Source organism: Chanodichthys erythropterus, chromosome 3, assembly GCF_024489055.1.
Source record: "Chanodichthys erythropterus isolate Z2021 chromosome 3, ASM2448905v1, whole genome shotgun sequence".
Lineage (NCBI taxonomy): Eukaryota > Metazoa > Chordata > Actinopteri > Cypriniformes > Xenocyprididae > Chanodichthys > Chanodichthys erythropterus.
The window spans coordinates 36,334,004-36,356,919 of NC_090223.1; the positions used below are offsets into that span (position 1 = coordinate 36,334,004).

Genomic DNA, 22,916 nt, shown 5'->3' on the forward strand with positions numbered 1-22,916 from the left:
TTATTTATTTTTTAAGCGAAGGAATGCTGCTGTATCCTATAGGAATACCTGCATGTAGCCTAATTAGATCTGTAATTAATTTCTGTATCTATGATTACACTGCTGACCCACCCTAACTCACACCTAATCCAATAAAACTTGTTCCATTACCTTAACAGGTAATATTAAGTGGGAGCAATATAATTATATCTAATATATATAATTAATCTCTATTAATGCAGCCCACTAGAATGAGTTAATCTAAAAAGTAAAAAAAAGTATTAAATCATTGCTTAGGCTTCCATTAAGTCGTAGCATTATGTTAATGTGGGCCTGCCGATTGCCTTCAAAGAGCCTTAGCTAAGTAGACACCTTTTTCTTTTACAATTGCACTTGTGACTGAGAAACAAATATTTGCTGGGAGTTATATGGCATAATGATGGTTTATGAAAGAGGTGAACACTGATCACTAAATCCTCCCTCACACCATTTTTTCCTACTTTACCACTGTCACTCCAGCACAAGAGACTTCACCAGATCATCTGAGGTTTCAACTTTTGAGTTCCCTGGCAAATTATAACATCCAATTTTACTTCAGCAAACCCGATGAGGACTGACCAAAAGACATTTTGGAAAGTACATGGAAATTGCCTTTGCTATTAATAGCCAGACATGTGAGCTGTAACCGCAATTTGTGTGCAGCATCATGGAAACAGGATTCTCAGGCCATATTTGAAACACTATGAATGAAGGCAAACATTTTAAATCACGTCACAGACACTTCTCTCTAACACACAGTTTGATTTTCATTTCCTGAACATACATTCCTCTTCCCTTTTGGAGAGGAATGGTTTCAGTTGCATGATCGGTCTACTTTGCTAAAAGTCTCTCTGCAAATAAGTGATGAATCAGATGCATTTGACATTTATTTATTTAGCAGACACTTTTTATCCAATGTGCCTTACAAATATGAATAAAACAAGCAGAAGTAATTAATCTAATCCAAGCACATCAGATCTGAGATAGGTTTTGAACATATTCAGAAATGTTATTCATTGCAGAGACTGTGAAATTGTCAGAAGAGTCAGAAGTAAAAGCATCCATGTTGGCTTTTCAGAATTTCTCCGATGTCTTATTTCCAGCGACCTCCGACCTTTCCTTTACCATGGACTTTTTTGCTGTGATAAAGAAAAAGGTGAAACATCAGCATTATTGAGAGAAAATTTTTCATATAGAGAGATTATTACAGTCTTTTTCATGAAAGAAAAATGCTTAAGAAATTCTGTCATCATTTACTCGCCTTCACTCACCTTTAAAATGTTTTTTTTTCTTCTGTGGAACATGAAATAAGACATTTTGAAGAATGTTGGAAACTAGGCAAGTTTCAGTTCCCATTGACAACCGTTGTATGAACAAAAATACAATGCAAGTCAATGGGAACTGAAACTGCTTGGCTATCAATACTTTTCAAAATATCTTCTTTCTGAAAGAAATGCATACATGTTTGGAATAACATAAATGAGTAAATGATGACAGAATATTTGGATGCACTATCCCTTTAAGAATGGAATACTACTTTTACTTCTAAAAATCCAATACTACATGGATTTTTAACTCGATTTGCAGCCTGGACAAGTCTATGTTAGCTTCAGACTATGAATCCATTGAGATGGATGATATTAAACATGTTTGAAAATTTTACTCAGATTTTAGAACACATTTTGTTATCATTTGTCATGTGTGTCCTAGCAAAGAGACACATGTTTCTACATGAATGTGTTGTGTTCACAACAGAATCAACTTAATGTTACTTACAACTTTTGAGCGTGAGAAATCCTGTTCAGCAGAACAACAATCTGTTAAGAAGGAAGTCATTTTTTTCAGATAAATTCAGTGTTTTCTATCCATTTTCACAGCCAAACTAAACACAGCTTTGCCTATTCAAACAGATTAGGTTTCATACATTTAAATCTTTTACCAGTACCAACAGCACCACATTTATCAAACCTCAGTCACCACACCTCATATTTCTGTCTCTTCATTTGATCCAAGAGATCAAACTTCTCTGACTCCAGTTGGTAAATCCAGTTCCACATCTCCTGAGCTCGCTGCCTGTTTTGTCGGAGTAAGGAACAGATGATGATGCAAAACAACTCTTCATGTAGCATGGAAAAAACCATGCTAGTCTCAAAAGGCACAAGACCTTTATATGAAAAAGTATAGATTCTTTGCACATCTTCCATAATGGAAAACATATAACTATCTGTCTATATGATCATAGATGCATATTGTTATATTATATTATTTGTAATAACATGGATTTGTATGTGTGTGGTCACCTCAACCCATCCTCTCTGAGATTTTCGATGCCAAGAGGAGAGCGTCTCTCTGAAAGAGTCTTTCTCTTGATCTCTCGTCCAGTCAAACGCTTCCCTCTTTTCTGCTCTGCCTAAAACACAAACACAAAAACACTCATGTACAAACATGTATTATTGGTACATTAATAGTACTTATGGTAACACTCAGTAACTTACCTTGGCTAAGAAGCCACCAAAGTTTGCCCCCATATTGGACAAAACCTTCTTCTTCTTGGCCTCGTCTTCTGCTCTCTTCTTAGCCTCCTCATCCTCTTTCCTCTGGCGCTCTTCCTGATGAGAGATCGCAGACATTATATTTCACTTTGATATTCTGTGTTAAATTCCACATACAAATTTGAGAGCAATTGAACATTTTATTCACTAAGTTTTAAGTTTGATTTCTAATTTACCGCAATCCTTGTCTGTCTGTCTCTTTCTTTCTCTGCTCTAACACGCTGCTGCTCTGCTCGTTCTGCCCGCCGCCGCTCCTGAGGACAGATGGACCGAATGGCCAACATGGAGAAATTTAGTACAAAGCAAAGAGAAAAGTGAGTAAAGAATGTTTTTGTGGTTAATTAAAGTCATAAAAGAGGGGAAAAAATGAAAAGATCAAGACTAGGAATTACAATTCTCTCCTTGAGACCGATCAGCTCTTCTTCCTCTTTCTTCCTCTGCTCAAAGTGGACATCAATTAAAGTCTGTAACTCCAGAAAGTCTTTCTCCATCCTTTTTCGGTGAATATCCTGAGAGAGAAAATAATATAGATTAGAAATAGAAAACCATAACTTCAATGAAGTCCAAACTGAATGTTATTTTTAATTACATTTGCTAATTAATTGGGTATGAATTGAATCCAATCTCAACAATAGACAAACACAGTCTGCTTATTCTTCACTGGACACGCAATATAAACATTCACACAGTGCAGGGTGTAAAAAGTGAACCCTGCATATATCCAAGTAATTCTCAGTTTACAAATCATCCTAAACTGATGAACCGAATCGAAATGGTACTTACATCGAAATCTACTCGCTCACCCTCTGGAATCTTTGGAGGGGCAAGTTGTGGAACCATGGGCCTGTGTGGGAGAGGGTAATAGAAAAAAAGGGGGATTTAAGAGATTAAGTGCCCTAAGACATTTGGCAAATTGAGCAAAAAGAGTGTATTTGAATACTTACTTGGGCCGAGGTCTTTCTTCCTCTGATAAAAGAGGCAAAGAAAAAGAAACAAGGCAGTTCTTTATACAGCCCTTCCTGTTCGCACACAACTGTACAATATGCCAATAGTCTTGCTGCCCTTTGCAGTGTCTTATATTTAATTACACTGGTTGCATAAACTGTGTTTTTCTGGCTTCTTTTGAAATGATCTGGAAATTCTTTTTAATAAAACTGGTTCCTTTGAAGCAATGAGACTAAGGACACAATTGTAACATGGTTCTTTCATGTCATTTCCGGTTCACAGGTCAATTTTATTCAACTCAGTGATTTATAGTTTTAAAGGTCAGTAGTTATATAACATTCTGTGTTGAGTCATGTCAGTGGTGAGTAGTACAAACTAGCAGTAAAGGTTGGATTCAATCCCACATTTAGAGCTGTTTTATAGTAATCTAATGTGGATAAAAGTACAATATGTGTATGTGTATGTATGTGTGAGAGAGAATATACACCGATCAGGCATAACATTGACTATGGGGGTAGAATTGTTGCAATTTTCCAAATAAATAGATTATGATCCACAAATAAATGTAAAGAGATTCACAAAAAATAATTGAATGCACTACGAATAGATTAAGATCCACAAATATATGTTAGGAGTTTCACAAAAATTAATAAATTCACAAATAAATTAAATGAGATTTGCTAATAAAAAAACATATTCACAAATGTGTTTTTATGTCACTAGCACAATTCTGCCCTCATTCATAAGGGAACTATTTATCATGTGAGTGATAGGTATAATGAGGGAAGGGAGAAAGTTTTTGAGTAGGTGTGTTGGTAAAGGATCTAGCTGACAGGTAGAGGAGTTAGAGTTTATAATCAATTGTTCAACCACAGATGTATTGGTGAAAGTAAAGTTAGAGAGTGGGTAGAGTATCTAGAAAGTAGAAGTTTCTGGAGGAACGAAAGAAGAAAAAGATTGATAGATATTGTCAATTTTGTGTGTAAAAAATGTCAAAATTTTCACAAAGATCAGAAGAACCATTAAGAAGAGAGATCAGAGAGAAAGTTTGCATGATGTTTAGGAGGTCTGTAGATCAGCAAAATCAAGAGCAATTATAAATGACAGATCCACAAAAAATCCACAAATGCATGAGGTGATTCACAAATGTACAGAAAGCGATTCACACATGAATGCAGGCAGAATTGTGCTTGTGACATGAAATGATTACATGATTATCTCTTCATCGCGGCACCTGTTAGTAGGTGGGACATATTAGGCAGCAAGTGAACATTTTTTCCTCAAAGTTGATGTGTTAGAAGCAGGAAAAATGGGCAAGTGTAAGGATTTGAGCGAGTTTGACAAGGGCCAAATTTTGATGGCTAGACGACTGGGTCAGAGCATCTCCAAAACTGCAGCTCTTGTGGGGTGTTCCTGGTCTGCATTGGTCAGTGTCTATCAAAAGTGGTCGAAGGAAGGAACAGTGGTGAACCGGCGACAGGGTCATGGACCAAGGCTCAATGATGTACATGGGGAGTGAAGGCTGGCCTGTGTGGTCCGATCCAACAGACGAGCTACTGCAGCTCAAATTGCTCAAGAAGTTAATGCTGGTTCTGATAGAAAGGTGTCAGAATACACAGTGCATCACAGTTTGTTGTGTATGGGGCTGCATAGCCACAGACCAGTCAGGGTGCCCATACTGACCCCTGTCCACCGCCGAAAGCTCCAACAGTGCCAACAGTGAGCATCAGAACTGGACCACAGAGCAATGGAAGAAGGTGGTCTGGTCTGATGAATCATGTTTTCTTTTACATCATGTGGATGTCCATGTGCGTGTGCTTCTCTTACCTGGGGAACACATGGCACCAGGATGCACTATGGGAAGAAGGCAAGCCGGCTGAGGCAGTGTGATGCTTTGGGCAATGTTCTGCTGGGAAACCTTGGGTCCTGCCATCCATGTGGATGTTACTTTGACACATACCACCTGAGCTGGGTAGTAACGGATTACATGTAATCTGGATTATATAATCAGATTTTAAAAATCAAGTACTTGTAATTAGAGTAAACTACTTTTTAAAATACTTGTAATCAGACTACAGTTACTTTTTTATGGATTACATATTATTTACACAATGGCAGTAAGTTGTTAACAATTCATTGATTCATTCATTTTTTTAGCGTTTATATATTTTTTTCATAATAAACCTGCCGCTTATATACTTCCGTGATTCTTAGTCAGATTACGTTACCAAAAATGTGTAATCTAAGGGATTATTTTGTTTTAATGTAATATAATATCGAATACATATATATATTATAAATTTTGTCATGTCATTTTTAATCAGTAACTGTTTACAGTTCATAAGTAATCTACCCAGCTCTGCATACCACCTATCTAAGCATTATTGCAGACCATGTACACTCTTTCATGGAAACGGTATTCCCTGGTGGCTGTGGCCTCTTTCAGCAGGATAATGCACTCTGACACAAAGCAAAAATGGTTCAGGAATGGTTTGAGGAGCACAACAACGAGTTTGAGGAGTTGACTTGGCCTCCAAATTCCCCAGATCTCAATCCAATCAAGCATCTGACCACAAACCAGCGACAGGGTGTTGGGCTCATCGATGCACAGTGAAGGCTGCTGGGAAACCCTGAGTCCAGCCATTCATGTGGACATAACTGTGACATGTGCCTACCTAAACATTGTTGCAGACCAGGTACACCCCTTCATGACAATTGTGTTCCCTGGTGAAAGTGGCCTCTTTCAGCAGAATAATGCTCTCTACCAAACTGCACACATTGTTCAGAATGGTTTGAGGAACATGATGAAGAGTTTAAGGTGTTGCCCTGCCAGATACCACCCAGAGTTGCCAGTTCAGGGATTTTGACACTAGATTTTACTTCCCCACCCTTTTTGAGACTTTTTTCAAGTCTGATCCATGGAGGCTCCACCTTTCAACTTACAGGACTTAAAGGATCTGCTGCTTACATCTTGGTGCCAGATACCACAGCACACCTTCAGGGGTCTAGTGGAGTCCACGCCTCAATTGGTTGTTTTGGCAGCAAAGTGGGGACCAACACAATATTAGGAAGGTGGTCACAATGTTAGGCCTGATCTGTGTATATTTAGACTGCTTTATTTTTTTTAATACAAAAACAGTTTGAACTGATTGGAAAGACAATCATTATAAGATAATAAAAAATAAAAATAAAAAGTATAAAATTTGAACTAATAATCTAGATACATTAGTCCAGATACATTCAAAACTGCTTCTTGCCCCATCAGATGTGAAATACAGTAGCATGTTGCAATTAAATGTCTAAATTACTATGACTATTAACATATGAACAGTTTATTATAATTTCAGTTTCATGCTTGTGACAAATATTCACTATTAATAGCCAATAACAGCTCTATATGTCAAGTAGGTCAACGAAGAAGAAAGGCCACAAATGTTTCACAATGATAAACAGAGAATGGGACAACACAAAAAATCACAGAACTCAGAGATCAAGATAAGGAGTTAAAGGAAGTACTGTTTGAGCACTTACCTTCTTCCTGAGTCTCCTCTGATAAATACAGCATTGAAAAAGAACACAAAAACACATCAGAGAACAATGGGCAATGTATTAGTAGGCACACATTAGACTAATTGATGAGTGTGGATGTGGAAACAAAAAACAAAAACAAAACTTAGCATATATCTAGCATAAATCTTCCTTATCTTTTTCCCAATGTGTAACTGTGGACATATGACTCACTTTCTCTAATGAGATCTTATAGCTTATATAGACAAAAACACTATATTCACAAACATGCACATGTGCAATATGGTCAAAAATTAAGTGTTATATATGACTGACTGACTAAATATTACATCACCCTTCAAAACAAACTCATGCTACCCATCAACCTTCATTTTTTTTTACATGCAATTCTGATCGTGCATGTCTTTTTTACGAAGATAAACACAGTACCTTGATAATCTGTATACTCCTGCTCTTCTGTAATACAGATCCAGCGAAGAAATATGAAATTAAAATAAATCAAACAAATCAATATTTTTAACAGATATAGAGAAAAACTGGCTATTTAGTTCTCAATAATCATGTTTTCCCTTATGCAGTACTTTTGGTATTTGTTAATGTTCTGTCAGTAATGCAAATGTCATGATGCTGCTCATGACTATTCTGTCCACTTTTTTTTATTTTATTTTTTTTTAAACAAGATAAAGATTTATGGGTTTTGAAATACTGTGGGTTTTGACTTGGGAAATGAGGCCCTCCTCTATTCACTTAGGTCTTTGATAGGTATTTTTTGATATTGGCTGATTAAATGGTTTCTGGGTTACAGACCCATGTAACATTTACCAGCATTTACCACTACCAATAAGACACCATACTATTTTTCTATGTTTATAACATACTAAATATATATATATATATATATATATATATATATTGATGGATCCGAAATTGTCAATATTCATATTCATGCATTTTTATTAATATTTATTTTAATCATTTATGGCTTATGATTTATCAGTTTTACTTTTGCTTTCATACATTCATGTACTCCTACTTTATATATTAATTCTTATCATATTTTCAAGGATTTACTTGTTATTGTAACCTTATGGTTATTTTATATTTAAGAGTATGCTTGTTATGTTCAATTGTTCTTCAAGTGCTCCAGTGGGTTACGCTGACAGGTCACGCTGACACGTTTGTGGTTAGGTATTGGACGCCTGCCAAGTATTGCAGAAGTGGTGTTTTTCAGAATTATTGCTCATTTCAATCTGATCAAAATATGTCTGCTGACATTTGCAAAATTCCCTATAGGGGATAAAACAAATATTTTTGACACTGGACGAGTAGATGACGTAATGGGTGAAATTAACCTTTTCTTTTAGAACAAAAAAATCAATTTGAGTGGGATGTAAATTTCCCTATATGCTCATGGTATAAAGCTGACAGGGTCATTGATAATTCAGTTTTTTCCCTCCTTTGCTCTCCTTGGCTTCTACTTTTTGTCTCTTATCTGCAAATGTCTTAATTATTGCTCTTTTTGATCTTCATCTATTAGATACAATTCTCTAAATTTTATAATACTCCAAATTTTATTATTAACTATTGACTGCTTCTTTATGGTTGTTATTTTACCTTTTGGTTTTATTAAGTATTTTCATTATCGATTAAAGTTTGTATGTGAGGCTAAATTTAATTGTAATGAATAAATAATTTTTCATCAACTTTATCTACTGCCTGGATCTCATTTTCTCAAGTTTTTGCATCAGAAAATGTGAACTTAAGAACTGTTGCTTGGCCTTTGTGTACTAAATCCTCAGTACATTGCAGGCAATGTTCCCTCTAAAAGCTGCGCGCGTGCGCGGCCGCGGAGAAAAAATAATTGCCGCGCAGAGAACAGACATGAAAATGATTGTAGTAGTTTAAATAAGAAATAATTGCAGTACTCTGGACAACCGCTATAGAGTTATTGTCGCTATAGAGTTAGAACCGGTGAATGCGGTTTACAGGTTTCATAGAAAGAGAACGATTGAGCGTGTGTGAGCTGGCTGGCTCTGAGCCAATTCAGTTGCGGTAAGAATAAACTGTAATGTTTGCGGACTAAATACATCAATAGGAGAGGTAACACGAAACGAAAAGAAATGTGAAATAAAATGTCATGTTTTAATGAAAAGTGGCAGAAATAAAGAATGATGGGCACAGAATGCTAACAAAACTCTAAAACATTTACAATACCACACCCCCTAGTGGAAAATCCAGCTAAAACCAGCTCTAGCTGGTAGATGGTATAAGCTGGTCTAAGCTGGTCATTAGCTGGTCTAAGCTAGTCAAATCTGGTCTAAGCTGTGCATTAGCTGGTCTAAGATAGTCAAATCTGGTCTAAGATGGTCATTAGCTGGTCATTAGCTGGTACAAGCTGGTCATTAGCTGGTCTAAGCTTGTCATTAGCTGGTCTAAGCTGGTCATTAGCTGGTGCAAGCTGGTCTAAACTAGTCTAAGCTGGTCATTAGCTGGTCTAAGCTAGTCAAAGCTGGTCATTAGCTGGTCTAAGCTGGTCATTAGCTGGTACAAGCTGGTCATTTGCTGGTCTAAGCTGGTCATTTGCTGGTCTAAGCTGGTCATTAGCTGGTACAAGCTAGTCATTAGCTGGTCTAAGCTGGTCATTAGCTGGTACAAGCTGGTCATTAGCTGGTCTAAGCTGGTCATTAGCTGGTACAAGCTGGTCATTAGCTGGTCTAAGCTAGTCTAAGCTGGTCATTAGCTGAATTGAATTTACAAAAAAGACAAGTAAACAGACAGCAATAAAATAAGAACAAATAAAACAAACTAACTAAATTCCGTTGATGTATATAAAATGTAACAACACTGAATTTTTATATGTCCTGTATCTTAAAGTGTTAGTTCACCCAAAAATGAAAATTCTGTCATTAATTACTCACTCTCATGTTGTTCTAAACACATACCTTTGTTCATCTTCAGAACACAAATGAAGATATTTTTGATGAAATATGAGTGCTTTCTGACCCTCCATAGACTGCAATGTTATTACCTTTTTATGGCCCAGAAAGGTAGTAAACTTTGTTAAAATAGTCTACGTGACTACAGGGTTTCAACCTTAATGTTATAAAGTGATGAGAATACTTTTTGTGTGCAGGAAAAAAAAAAAAAAAAACGGTTTTATTCATTTCTTTTCTACTGTCGGTCTCTGACACTGTTGACTGTTGTAGGTAACACAGTGCAGCACTTCCAGGTTCTACGTCAGAACGTCGGCTCATTAGTGGCTGGATTCTGCATCAGCATCACATGCATGTGTTGTGGTGCTCACATGAAGAGAGGAAATTGTTTAATAAAGTCAATAATTTAGTTTTTTGCACACAAAAAGTATTCTGGCCGCTACATTAAAGTTGAACCACGGCAGTCACATGGGCTATTTTAACAATGTCTTTACTATCTTTCTGGGCCTGCAAAAGTTGCAATAACGTTGCAGTCTGGGGTCAGAAAGCTCTCAGATTTCATCAAAAATATCTTAATTTGTGTTCTGAAGATGAATGAAGGTCTTATGGGTTTTGAATGAAATGAGGGCGAGTAATTAATGACAGAAATGTCATTTTTGGGTGAACTAACCCTTTAAGAGCCATATAATATGTTAATTATTTAGATAAAAAGAACATCAGAATGGTTTGACCTTTAATGTCTGTATATAGAACTACATTGAGGGGGAACGTATTCTGCGACAGGTGAAAATTCTTTGACATTAAAAATAATATATATAGTGCTGTCACACCACACAGTGAAAAATACATTGTGGAGCAAAGAGGATACTGACAACACATTGACAGACAAGACAGATCAGGTTACTTATGATATTAAACAAAGTTCCAAGAAATTTGAACAATAAAAAACATATATATTTGAACATATATATTTGAACAATAAAAAAATTAAAAATTTCAAAAGCTAAACTATTGCCCATTCTCAAAGCAACACAGCATGTTTTGTTATTGAATAAGTGTTTTGAATTGGTTGAATGAATGACTCAATGACTCACTCGTTAAGTGACTTGCTGCCACCTACTCAAGCTTAATAGTGTCATTGCATTTTTTCCAACATTTCTAATTTGTATATTCAAAAATGTATATTTAAAACATCTCACAACATAATTAATTACAGTTGTAATTTTGCATTGTAAATTACTTAATTTGAGTGGTAACAGACCTATAGTGTCTTATAATTTAATTTATTGATCAAATATAAGAATTTGACATGAAAGATAACACATACATTTAATAAGGTTAAAAAAGGCCTTTATAGAGGTAAATAATGTCCTGGGGTAAATATAAAAAAAAATCCAGATTTAAGTATTTAAAAGCTAATATAACACTTAATATGGCTTCAGAATAATATGGCCAAACATATCACATTATTTTTTAACATTTACAGATGGGGAATATATTTGTGAAATGTAATTTAATATAGTCCCAAGACAAAATAAATACAAAAATTACCCAGTTCATATTGCAGATTGTGCAGGATATATGTAAACTCATGACCACAACTGTATGTTTCTCTGTATGGTGAGCTAATAGTACTCATACTCTGGTGGTAAAATAACACGTTCTTAATTCTAGATGTTAGATCTGTTCACTAATCATTTGATTATACTGATAACAGTGCAATTGATCAATCATTTCTGAGTATTAAATTTATCAAATGATCAACAATAAAATAGCTCATATGGTCAAATTTAGCTTTATTCAAGAAGGTTGCTTTTAAAAATGGCTGGAGGGCAAGAACTTGGAGGAAGCAGAGCTAAAGGCCAGAGCAATGAAACTTGGGCACTACTTGACAGAAAATATTCAAGACATCAACAAAAAAGTAAAAAAAAAATAAAAAAAAAAAGCCAAATAAATAAATTGCTTGCTTTATGAGCTACTTTTATTTTTCTATTAAGTAGTTACACTGTTTATTGGTTTAAATTTACAAATAATTATTAATACAAATATAAAGAAAAAAATACAAATCTGTTGTATTGTTTTATTTTATCTTATTATTACTTAATCTTTTTGTTTTAATGAAAATTATATTCACATAAATAAACTGAATTCTCTTGAATGGATATATTTGTGTGTTCCATTCTTAAAGCATTGGTTTGGTTTTATCATAAGCTTAGGGTAGGTGTTGTAACTACCAGCTATTTTAAATTAAATCAATGACCAGCTACACAGCTTCAGACCCTAGATGTTTACAATTGTGCAAAAAGAAAAAAAAAGAAAAATAAACTACTAGCATCATAATTTGGTTTTGGGTGATCTAACCAGCTACCAGCTACCATGTTCCAAAACACAGCTTGAACTGTTCATGCTGGTTTTTCCACCAGGGACCACAGGTGTAGCTTAAAAACTCAAAATACATCAGTGATATACCTCAGTTTAAATAGATTATTGTGTGTGGTGGTGTGGGTTTCAGGGATGTTTAGATAACTATAAAAGAGTTAACGTTCACTTTTCTTAAAAATATTTAGCTATCAGATCTGTTTAAATGCTTCAGTTTGTTTTCACTTTATAATATATTAAAACAAATGGAAGCATTTAAACTGATATAATACTGTATATCAGTTTAAATATTTAAATATTATATGCCTAAGAAAAAATTGATCTCACAAGGGGATTGTTTAGGGCTCCTTGCCACGAAAAATCTTGAAACCTCCTGGTATAAAAAATCTGGGAAATTCATAAGCAATAAACATGTAATTTTGATGGTTTAACACTGTCTGTTGCTAATAATTGACTGTACAAAAACACATTATGGTTGTTCCAAACCATCATTGTAACTGTTCATGCAGGAGGACAGAAACTATTTTGTAATAGAATTTCTTGGTAAAGACTGGTACAGTTAATACAGCAATGCGAAAAATCTCAAGTAACCTAAAATGTGCTTAATTTAGTGACTGAACTGCTTGTTTTCAAACATATTATTTAATATAATCACTAAGTTACATCAAGGGTCAAATAAAATAGAAATGGCACATTAAAGTTAAATGTTACAGTTGCATGATAAAACCATTTTTTGTGTGTGTTTACGTTCATTGTACAGGTCTGATATAAAGTATGTTTTTGCTCAGGTGGCCAAAATGAGCGCTCAACAGAGAAAAGTTTTGCTCAGCGAGAAAAAAAAATTAGAGGGAACATTGATTGCAGGTAATGGTTGCAGATATGGAGGTGTGACTTTAATTTTACTGATTATTTCAAGTTCACTTCAATTCAGATGTGGCCAAAAGTAATGACTCTGTGTCAGCGAGTTGTTTAATTACTAATAAAAAGCAACAGTGCCCACCCACTTTTTCGAGCACCCGTGGTTCCAGGAGTGTTTTTTCGCATTGGGATTATAAAAAAGTCTTTGTTAAAGAGTTATACTACAACATTACAAACTTTAAACTGAAGCAAAAAAGTATTTGAAAATCAGACATATTCAATTCAAGTCAACAATAGAGTGGTGCAGGCATGATGTCAGGACCCGGAAGTCTAATTCATCGCTGGTTCCTTTGAGATTTTCCCATATGGGATTTTATAATGGTGTTTTTGTTTTTTTTTTATATGTAAAATGAAGCCTGTGGTAAACATAACTTGATTATACTTTGACGTTTTGTACACAGCCATAGTGAAACTTTAATTTTGAAGCAGTTATGTTAATTTTTGAAAACATACGTTTTTAATAAGTAACTAGATAAGATAACTGGACAGCTTGGGGAGTGAGTGTTTGCAGTGTTAGTTGTAGAACAAAACATCAAAGTATCCTCAAGTTATGTATACCACAGGCTTTATTTAACTCATAAATTGAAAAAACTCATTATAAAACCCCATAGGAAAATCTTGAAGGGACCAGCGGCAAATTAGACTATATATATATATATATATATATATATATATATATATATATATATATATATATATATATATATATATATATATATATAGCAATTATTAAAGCGGAACTCAGTAAGATTTGTGGAGCTCCCCCTACAGGTTCCTTCAGTGAATCACACTGTCGTAAATACTCCAAGCGCAGCTCTGGACTACAACGACTACAACACTCACCAGCGCAGTAGTTTTGCAAATACAGTACAAGAAATCTCGATGGAGGTGGGTAATTTTCAAAATTGTCTTATAAAGTCATAATATATACATTGTTTTTGAATTACCGTAAAAGCATTTTGTCACTTTCGCATGAACGTGAACATGAGGCGAGATTGTTTCAGGTCGGCGCAGCTCAACTTGCAAGTGCTGTATTCTGGCGTAGACGTGCCAGAGGGGGTTAGTGCTCGCCTCAAACACACCACTACAAGTCAATTAACCATTGTAAGGACTTAGAAAACTATTTATGAAGGTAAAAAAAGTTACTTAGTTCTGCTTTAAGTAGTTCAAAAGCATACAGATTATATTACATCATTTTTCAGTGGGAGTGGGAGGGCGCTAAAGAGTTAAAGAGTTCTTTTGGCCAATTTGTTCTTTCACTTCTCTGATTACTGGAGATTTCTTTGCAGAATAATGGGTAATCCAAATCCAATAGCTTCACTTCCTGTCTGTCTCCTGAGATACCTTCATCTGATGGATATTTGAGGGCAGCATGCTGTAGATGTATCCTAGATGTATCCGCTGCCTTTGATATCCCACAATCCTGTGCTTTCCATTCTGTGACAGTTGAGCTTTAATATAGATGGCATCTAAAAGTTGGTGGTCAGTTTGAGTAAATGTACAGTTTTGACCGTTTTCTACTTTTGATTTTATTTCTAGTGAGAAATTACTGTTGTACTACTTAAATATTCACTTAGTTCTTACCAAAGCCTGCTCTATTTTGCTGTAGATCATTAAACCATTACGCTGCCCCAGAAGTCTGTCCGAAATCAGTTTATTTCGTGGGGCATCTTTGTGCGCAAACGCTCCCTACAAAGTCATTGCCTGATAAGGCAGCAAGGCAACAAGTCAGCTGCGTAAGTTTTCAGATGCAGCCAATTAGTTTGTCCATTTCCACCAGTCAAACCGATTAGTATATTTGTGAACCATAAACTTGATGGAAATTATCCCATTGACAGTGAGCAGCCAATCAGTGGGTGTATTTTGTGTATTTTTGTACAGGCTTTTATTTTCCCATCAACTTTGAGGAGACTTTGATGCTTTAAACCCTCACTGAGGTATTATTTTACCTGCTCCTGCGTCCTCTGCAACTGCCTCCTCCTCCTCTGCTTCTCACAAATACACAAGCCACAATAGGGATAAGTGAAAGGAAAACATAAGTGAATATCAATTTTGTGCCCGTGAGAGCACGTGGAAGCATCAGGAAAGAATATATAAATAAGTGTGTGCAAAGGATTATGTAAGTGTACACCACTTGTTAAGGATGCATGCTAGCAGTAACATGAGATCATTGTGTAATAATAACCCTTCCAGAAAAAGGCAGGGTAACAAGCCTAAGCACCCAATCAGAATTGTGCTTAGCTCAATTGAAGCTTAGCCAGGCCTCTAGAGGCATCTATAATTAGCCTCTGGGTACACATTATACCAAGGCTTTACTGATAATCACTAAAGCTACAAGCTGGGTAAAAAAAAATTAAGAAAAAAGATAAAAAATAAAGCTAAAGACTTACCCTCTGCTTGTTCCCTAATGGGCCATTTAGGGAAGAAATAGGAATGAGTAAGCATTGCATACTCTTTAAATGTAATGCTTTAATAGTCAAACAGTCAGTAATGATTCAAATAAAAAAAGAAACATTACTCACTCATATTCTTCCTCTACATCAGACATGATGAAACTGGATGGGAGAAGGAGAAAGAGAAAGCGAGAGTGAGACAGGAAGGAATGTCTGAACGTACAAGCAGAACCACATAACTTAACATTTTGCAATCGCTTTAGAAAGAGGATGAGACATCAAGAGAGAGTGACAAAACCGAAGTAGCACCACATCTAAACTGTTCCACTGTTCCAAAGTGCTGACACCCCATTGAATACTTCACATGGAGATCGATGGGGTGATAACAGGTGGGAATGTAGAGACTAAGACAGGGTACAATACAATTTCCGACACTTTCTTCTGTTCAGTTTTGCACGTTACGGCTGCACACGTGTACCTGCCTTTGCTTGTTTTTCCTAACTGGAACTTCAGGATTTTGCTGCGATAACTGCAGTTAATGACCATCACGCACTGTTTGATTGCAGTCATTAACCTTCCGCTGAGAGATTTCTCTCCTTGTGCCTCATCTTTCATGTCAGTTCCATATCATTTCTGCTATTTGAAACAATTTTATAGCTGCATTGTCATCAGCTGAGAGTATTTATGAGGCATGTAGCTGTCATCACTCCACTTGAACTTTACTGTCTCCAGACTAAGGCTTGTAAGCAGTGCCCATCTAAAAGCAGCCTTTCGAACTGCTGGTACTTTGTTTATGGGGTTCTTAGCATCTGAAGGGCTAAATTCTGCACAAAATTATCAAATTAAAAAAATGAACGATGCCTCCTGTTCTGGATCGACCCAAGTAGGAATAGAAGCAAGAGTCATTGAGACAACAGGATGGGGAAAGTGGCAGACAAAGAGGGCATTTTGGGGACATGAAAGGTTATTGGGAGGGGAGCAGCATTAACCACAGAATTCTAATAGGATAATTTTAGCCAAGAACGCAGAGGGAGATTACATGAGTTAAGGCAAATCTTTATTGTTCTGAGAGTGAATTTTACTAATAGTTTCATAAGACCATTTGGTCCGGTATACACTCAAACACTACAAAAATCAGTACTAGTACACTCACTCAAAAAAATGATTCTAGCTGCTTGTTCAGTTTATTTAAATAAAATAAGCTGAACCAACACAAATCTTTAGTTTTTTACTTAATTGGCATTCGCACTCAATTGTATTATGTTAAATGAAATTAAATTTGCAAAATGTTAGGTCAACCTAAACCATTTGTGTTGGGACTACATGAATCATTTATGTTGCATTGATTGAACCTGGGCAGTGGATTTCTAGTTCCCAGCATGCTTTGCGTAGGGAAAGATTGGGACAGTAAATGTTGAACGTAAGTGCTGTTTAATGTGTTTTTTAGTAAAGGGAAATACCTTTTAAAGTTTGAAGTTCAGTTATATTTGACATTTAAAAGAGTTTATGTTATGTCGATTTTTTTGAGGTTACCATTATGCTGAAGTGTAGACCTTGTGGTTAGGCTCTAGGTGGCTACGTAAAACAAATTTATATTGTTCTCAACGAGCATTAACTGTGCTCAAGCCAGTAATGAGAAGTTCTTTATCTGATCATTAGTTGCATGCTATAAATGTTACTTAGCATATGAATAAGTGTTATTTTAGTTTAGTTTTTATAGAAATATAAATAAGTTAGTTTGAGGGCCAGCACAAAATTTACACAGTCTACATATGGTCATCAGCTTTTCCCCTCTCAATGGTCATGAAACATGTATGTCTGTCTACAACAGCTTCTCAAAACCTAAGCACAAGCGCACATCTTCACCATGATGGTAACAAAAAAAAAAAAAAAAAAAAAGCACTGGTTGGATCAACAAGAATGAATTATGTTCAGGAAACATACACAGAATACGTCAAATGAAACTGGTGTGATCTCATTCAACTAGGATGAATTTCAGTCATTAGTACAATTAACCAAGCTTAAGTTCAAATAAATCAGTTCAACTGTGTGGAAATAGGTGTCATAATTGAATTAAGTTAGACCAACAAGTTATTTTTTTGAGTGCTACAGGCACTTATGCCAGGAACAAGTATGCAGGTTATCACCATCACTGGTCAACTACACACTGTTTTGCCCATTGTTATTTGATTACATACATTTGTTGCTCCTAAAGTATAGCACACAAGTCTGGTACAGGAAACGGAAATACATTAACAGATACAATTATGATTATAACTGCACACATGAACTACAAATTATGAATTAAAGTCTGAATTACACTGATAAATTCAGTTACTTTTCTCCAGATGGAAAGGACAGACTTTAAAAAAAGAAGTAAAAGTTATTTTACCTTTTGGTGATTTTAGGATGGATTCAAAGTGGAAAAGGATAAAACACAGGCTCACAGAGGATGAGAGGAGAGTCCCCGTGAATTATGAGAGTTTTGTAATGCGGGACAATGGGTTGTTTTTATATGAGGACAGGGACAGATGGAGGGTGTTAGCAGCTACGGTATAGGACCGTGGATGGATTAGAAATGAACCCAGGGACAGAAAGATGACCACCATGAGGGATTAGGGGAGACAGGGAGAATGACCTCACACAACAAACACAGAGATATAAAAAGAGATAGAAAAAACAAAGGGACAGTTGGGGACAAAAATAGCAGGGGATTTAGACCCAATTCTTCCCAGAAGGCATACTTTATATTTGACACAAAGTAAAATAAGGTAATGGGAAATTGTTGCTTTATTGGAAAATTGCTTGGCTTTTGTTGGCTGGCGATACATCGTCTTAATACGTTTACTGATCAGTTGTTTTTTTAAGCTGTAACATTAAAACAAAGCATCTTTTACCTGCAAATTAGCTTCTTGCAGCAAATTAACAGTTTGCGGTCTTGAAATATTCGAATATTAATTTCTTCAGGATGACATTTCTTTCTTTCTTTTTTGTTTTAAGTATTCATTCCTTAGCCAACACTTTGTTTATAGTCCTTCTAGTGTCTTTTTAGGTCACTCACAGCACACAGAGTTTGCCCACTTCAAATTCAAGCAATACCAGGATACCTACCTTTTTTCAGGCCATATTTTTCTTTAGAATATTTTCCTCCATCCATGTTGAATTTGGCTCTTTCAAAGTACCAAGAAGCTTTCCATTTCTTACAGATGTAGAGAAACACCACAGACGTTGGAGACTGTTTCCTGTAGGTTTGCAGTCTCTGTACTCATCAAACCACAGACTGACCTTCCAGAGGTTTCAGGTTTTGTCACATGATTTTTCTTACATAAAAAAAAAAAAAAAAAAAAAAACACCTCATGGAAGGTAGAGGAAAATAAAGGAGACATCTTCAGAAATGTATTCTACACCTCTAAAGTGAATAACATCTATAGCTATGTTAATGATTAAATCTTCAGTACAGAAAACACACAACACTGTGTACAAAATTAAGTCAGTTTATTATGAAATAATAGCCTTGTAACATTTTTTTTCTTATTTTTTTTTATGAAGACACTACTGGCATGGTCACTGTGAGCATCTGAAAGGAAGACAGGAAAAGACTGAGACATGCTGCAAATCTGCACCAGCACAAATATAATGAGCAGTAATTGTGTAGCGCTCAAAAAGACAACTCAAAACGACTTTAAAATGGAAGGAAGCAAGGCAAACCACACTATTCTGACAGAACTTACCTGTGTTTTTGTGTTGTACTGGGCAACACTGTTTTCTTGGTCAATAAACAGGGGAAAGAAAATATCCAAGTGGAAAAGAGCAGGTCGAGCAATCAGCACTAGTCTGTCTTCTCCCAAGTCCAGAACAACAGAGCGAGCAGATATCTAGCGAGGAAGACGGTGAATCAAACAATGTTTACTTTTTGTTAATATGTGATTAAATGGAATCCAAAAGCAGGCCGCCATTACTCACCACTCCAGGAAGCAGGATCTCAGCAATCAGATACTCTGCATTTCCACTTGGGGGCTCAACTAATAAAGTGAATTCTGGACTGGAATTAATAAAGCACAATAAAGGCATACCTTTTTAAATTGCCTCACAATAATAATTTATCATATTGAGCATAACAGTTGGAAGATAAACTAAAGTCTTTGTTCTTTGTTTATCAAACAAAACATTCAGGGTCAAACCAAACTATTTAAAAATTGATTAGAGGCACCAAATGCATTCAAACAACTCCATATAAACTTACCGTTTGATTGATGAAGGTAAGGAGTGGGGTTCCCTGTCCACAAGGAACAAAGTGATTAGAGCAATTCTAATTATAGCTTTAGTTGTGTAAAGAGCAAAGAGTGGAAGTTGTGTACGTTAACAGAATTAACCACACACAGACAGGCAATAACCTGTCCCTGATAACTTAGGACCAGGTCCATACAGAATCTGCAGGCTTTTTGGCACTGATTTTGAAACAAATTTCATTATGGTAAATGTATTAAACAGTGAGCATTAAGCTCTTATTGGTAGCTAAAAGCATAACCATTATATAAAATATTTATCATACAACCAAACAAGGGCCTGGTTATCTATAATTTATCATCAGCTAGATTCTAAATATATCACTTATGCATTCATACCGTTATTCAGATTTCTGCTATAGAAAATTATGAATAACCCATAAATCAATAAGTCAAAGTAAAGTACAGGAAATCCCATGCCTCCTTCAGGCACACCCTGTTTATGCAAAGTAGAGCAACTATCCATTGTGTGCTGTAGAAAAGAAAGCTTTATGTGTGGTTGGCAAAGTAAGTTACAACTGATAATTTGCTTTTGAATCTAGTTCGAAGGCATGTTCTGCATCTGTATAATGCCAAATACAGTTGTTTTTATGTCACAGCACTGCTTTATGTACAGGGGTAACTGCTGTATTTCTTCTTTTCCATAAAAGCCATCTACTTTCAAAGAAAGAATTTGCATTTCCATTCAGCCCATCTGCCATTTTTTTGTTTAGACCAATTATATGTAAAGCACATAATCATTTATAATGTGAGGTTTTTCATTTTATAAAACAAATTTGTTTTTTGTCAAAACTTCTATTGTTTGAACTGTACAGTTATTGAAACCATTTAAATCATTCTACAGTTTTAAGTTAAGATCGACACTGATGTTCTATTCTAATATTTGAATTTTCTGAAACAATTTAACAGCTGATTCCCAAGGAGCCCCAGACATGACATGCAGACAAAAATATTTTATAATTAATTATAATTAATTTATCCCACAAGTTAAGAATTTATTCACTCATTTCAGTTCAAGTGTGGCCATGAATTAAGAATTTTGTTCCCATGACTTATTAATTCGTTCCTTCGTTTTAGTATCGTGGCCATGCTGAACTAATTTGTTTCTGCATTTTGATTGAACTGATACAAGGAAACAAATTATTACAAAATGGCCATGATTAACTTAAAACAAGGGAACAAATTAGTCAAATGTGCTGACGTATTAGTAAGTTGCGGGAACAAATTGTTAATTTGTGGCTACAATATACATACGTTTTTCCTGCATGTCATATGTGGGGCTCAATAGATTCCAATATTTTTTTAGAATAATTTAAAGGGTAGACCTAGTAATGAATATTAGTTCAATTATTAGAGTCGATCTCACACTCCTTCTTACAACCCGCTTCAGCACCACCCTCAATCAAGCAAAGAGATGAAGAACTCACTTTGAGTCAATTTCCTGGATAATTGGCTTGCTCTTGGTACGAATGTTTTGTTCTGCAACAGAGCCCATGAACTTCCTGTTCTTCAAAATCTTAATGTCTTTTTTTGGGGGAAAAAAAAAGGATAGGATCAGTAAACATGGCATGGAAAAGGCAGGTTCTGAAGTAGACACATGCAGGGAAATGAATATCAGATGTTCTGTATTTAGACTGACCTCTGCTTAACTCAAGGTTGTATTTGTTTTCCAGTCCCTCCAAAGAAACCGCAATAAGAAATTGATGGAACAGGGTATCTTTCTGTTGGGTCAAGCATACACAATTATAATTATGGAGAGGGAGACCTGATCTGGCGGCAGGATGGCGCTGGCTCTGACACACACATATACAGTACACTGCTTTCCAAATTATTATGCAAGTGACATATCAGTAAGATTTCAGTACAATAAACATTCAGATTTTAGTTTTACTAAGAAAATGTTTGTTTGTTTATTTATCCATGTCATTTTAGATAACTGGTATCAATCTCAGACAAAATAATTTGCCAGATCTATGGAAACCCTACTTAGAGGTTGTTCCACATTATTAAGCAAGTCACAGTTCTCATGCAATATGGGGAGGAAGAAAGATCTTTCTGAAGATGAAAAGCATGAAATGGTGCAATGTTTTGCAAAAGGCATGAAAACAACTAATATTGTGTGAAACTGAATGGAGATTATCAAATTATCATAAGATTTGTGAGTGATTTAGAGCACAGCAGAACTCGGTCAGATAAAGGCTTATTAAGGAAAGTTCCTGTCAAAAAAATTTATTGTAATAAAAGGACAGCTATAAAAAAAGCCAGTGTTGAGCAGCAAACAGGTATTTGAAGCTGCTGGTGTCTCTGGAGTCTCAAGAAGCTCTTCATGCAGGCTGGCAGTTGTGCGTAAAGATGCATTTCAGCCACTCCAAACCAAACCTCACAAAGAGAAACATTTACAGTGGGTTTAGAAATACATTTTCAAACAGTTTTATTGCTGTGGTGTTTTTTTGCAGCATGGGATAGTGCATAGTGCATTGTATTTCAGAAGGCACTATCCTCCTCTTTATACCATAGCTGTAAATGGCCAGTTATGATCTCCACATATCTTGCAAAAGTCATTTTAATACCTTCAGAGACCTTAAAGAGACCTTCCATCTCACTTCCCAATATTCCAGCCCAAATCATCACCCACCAGCTCCTTGCTGACGTTGCAGTCTTGTTGGAACGTGGTGGCCATTCACCAGCCATCCAGAAATGTATCTGACTGAGTTCTGCTGTGCTCTAAATCACTGACAAATCTTATGATAATTTGATAATCTCCATTCAGTTTCACACAATATTAGTTGTTTTCATGCCTTTTGCACAACATTGCACCATTTCATGCTTTTCATCTTCAGAAAGATCTTTCTTCCTCCCCATATTGCATGAGAACTGTGACTTGCTTAATAATGTGGAACAACCTCTAAGTAGGGTTTCCATAGATCTGGCAAATTATTTTGTCTGAGATTGATACCAGTTATC

General features: G+C 35.6%; 2 protein-coding genes across 11 annotated transcripts in view; both read right to left on the reverse strand.

The window, feature by feature from the left end:
* Nucleotides 1-875: 875 nt before the first annotated feature.
* tnnt1 (troponin T type 1 (skeletal, slow)) lies at nt 876-15,281 on the reverse strand. Of its 2 annotated transcripts, XM_067381990.1 has the most exons (12): nt 15,223-15,281; nt 7,473-7,499; nt 7,047-7,064; nt 3,515-3,536; nt 3,354-3,414; nt 2,963-3,079; nt 2,747-2,824; nt 2,514-2,627; nt 2,319-2,428; nt 2,001-2,091; nt 1,795-1,835; nt 876-1,157 (listed from the first exon to the last, which is right to left on the reverse strand). In XM_067381990.1, exons 5-12 carry the CDS (start codon nt 3,408-3,410, stop codon nt 1,112-1,114), a joined length of 654 nt encoding a protein of 217 aa, XP_067238091.1. In that variant the 5' UTR covers nt 3,411-3,414; nt 3,515-3,536; nt 7,047-7,064; nt 7,473-7,499; nt 15,223-15,281; the 3' UTR covers nt 876-1,111. The 2 variants fall into 2 exon arrangements, with proteins under 2 accessions (XP_067238091.1, XP_067238092.1); XM_067381991.1 differs by lacking the exons at nt 7,047-7,064; nt 7,473-7,499; nt 15,223-15,281 and having other exon boundaries at nt 3,515-7,028.
* Nucleotides 15,282-15,794: 513 nt separating this feature from the next.
* Nucleotides 15,795-22,916, reverse strand: part of pih1d1 (PIH1 domain containing 1) — a 46,656-nt gene continuing 39,534 nt past the window's right edge. For 7 of the 9 annotated variants that reach the window (XR_010894614.1, XR_010894616.1, XR_010894615.1 and 4 more), the window contains 7 exons: nt 21,592-21,673; nt 21,380-21,476; nt 19,910-19,942; nt 19,630-19,708; nt 19,398-19,541; nt 18,778-18,986; nt 15,796-15,828 (listed from right to left, as the gene is read on the reverse strand). Coding sequence is in view for 2 of the 9 variants with exons in the window: in XM_067381988.1 (XP_067238089.1) it covers nt 19,208-19,243; nt 19,398-19,541; nt 19,630-19,708; nt 19,910-19,942; nt 21,380-21,476; nt 21,592-21,673 (471 nt within the window). In the remaining 7 variants the exon portion in view is untranslated. Of the gene's footprint in view, nt 15,829-18,777; nt 18,987-19,144; nt 19,244-19,397; nt 19,542-19,629; nt 19,709-19,909; nt 19,943-21,379; nt 21,477-21,591; nt 21,674-22,916 lie in introns of those variants that run through there. The other 2 variants (XM_067381989.1, XM_067381988.1) reach the window with 2 other exon arrangements.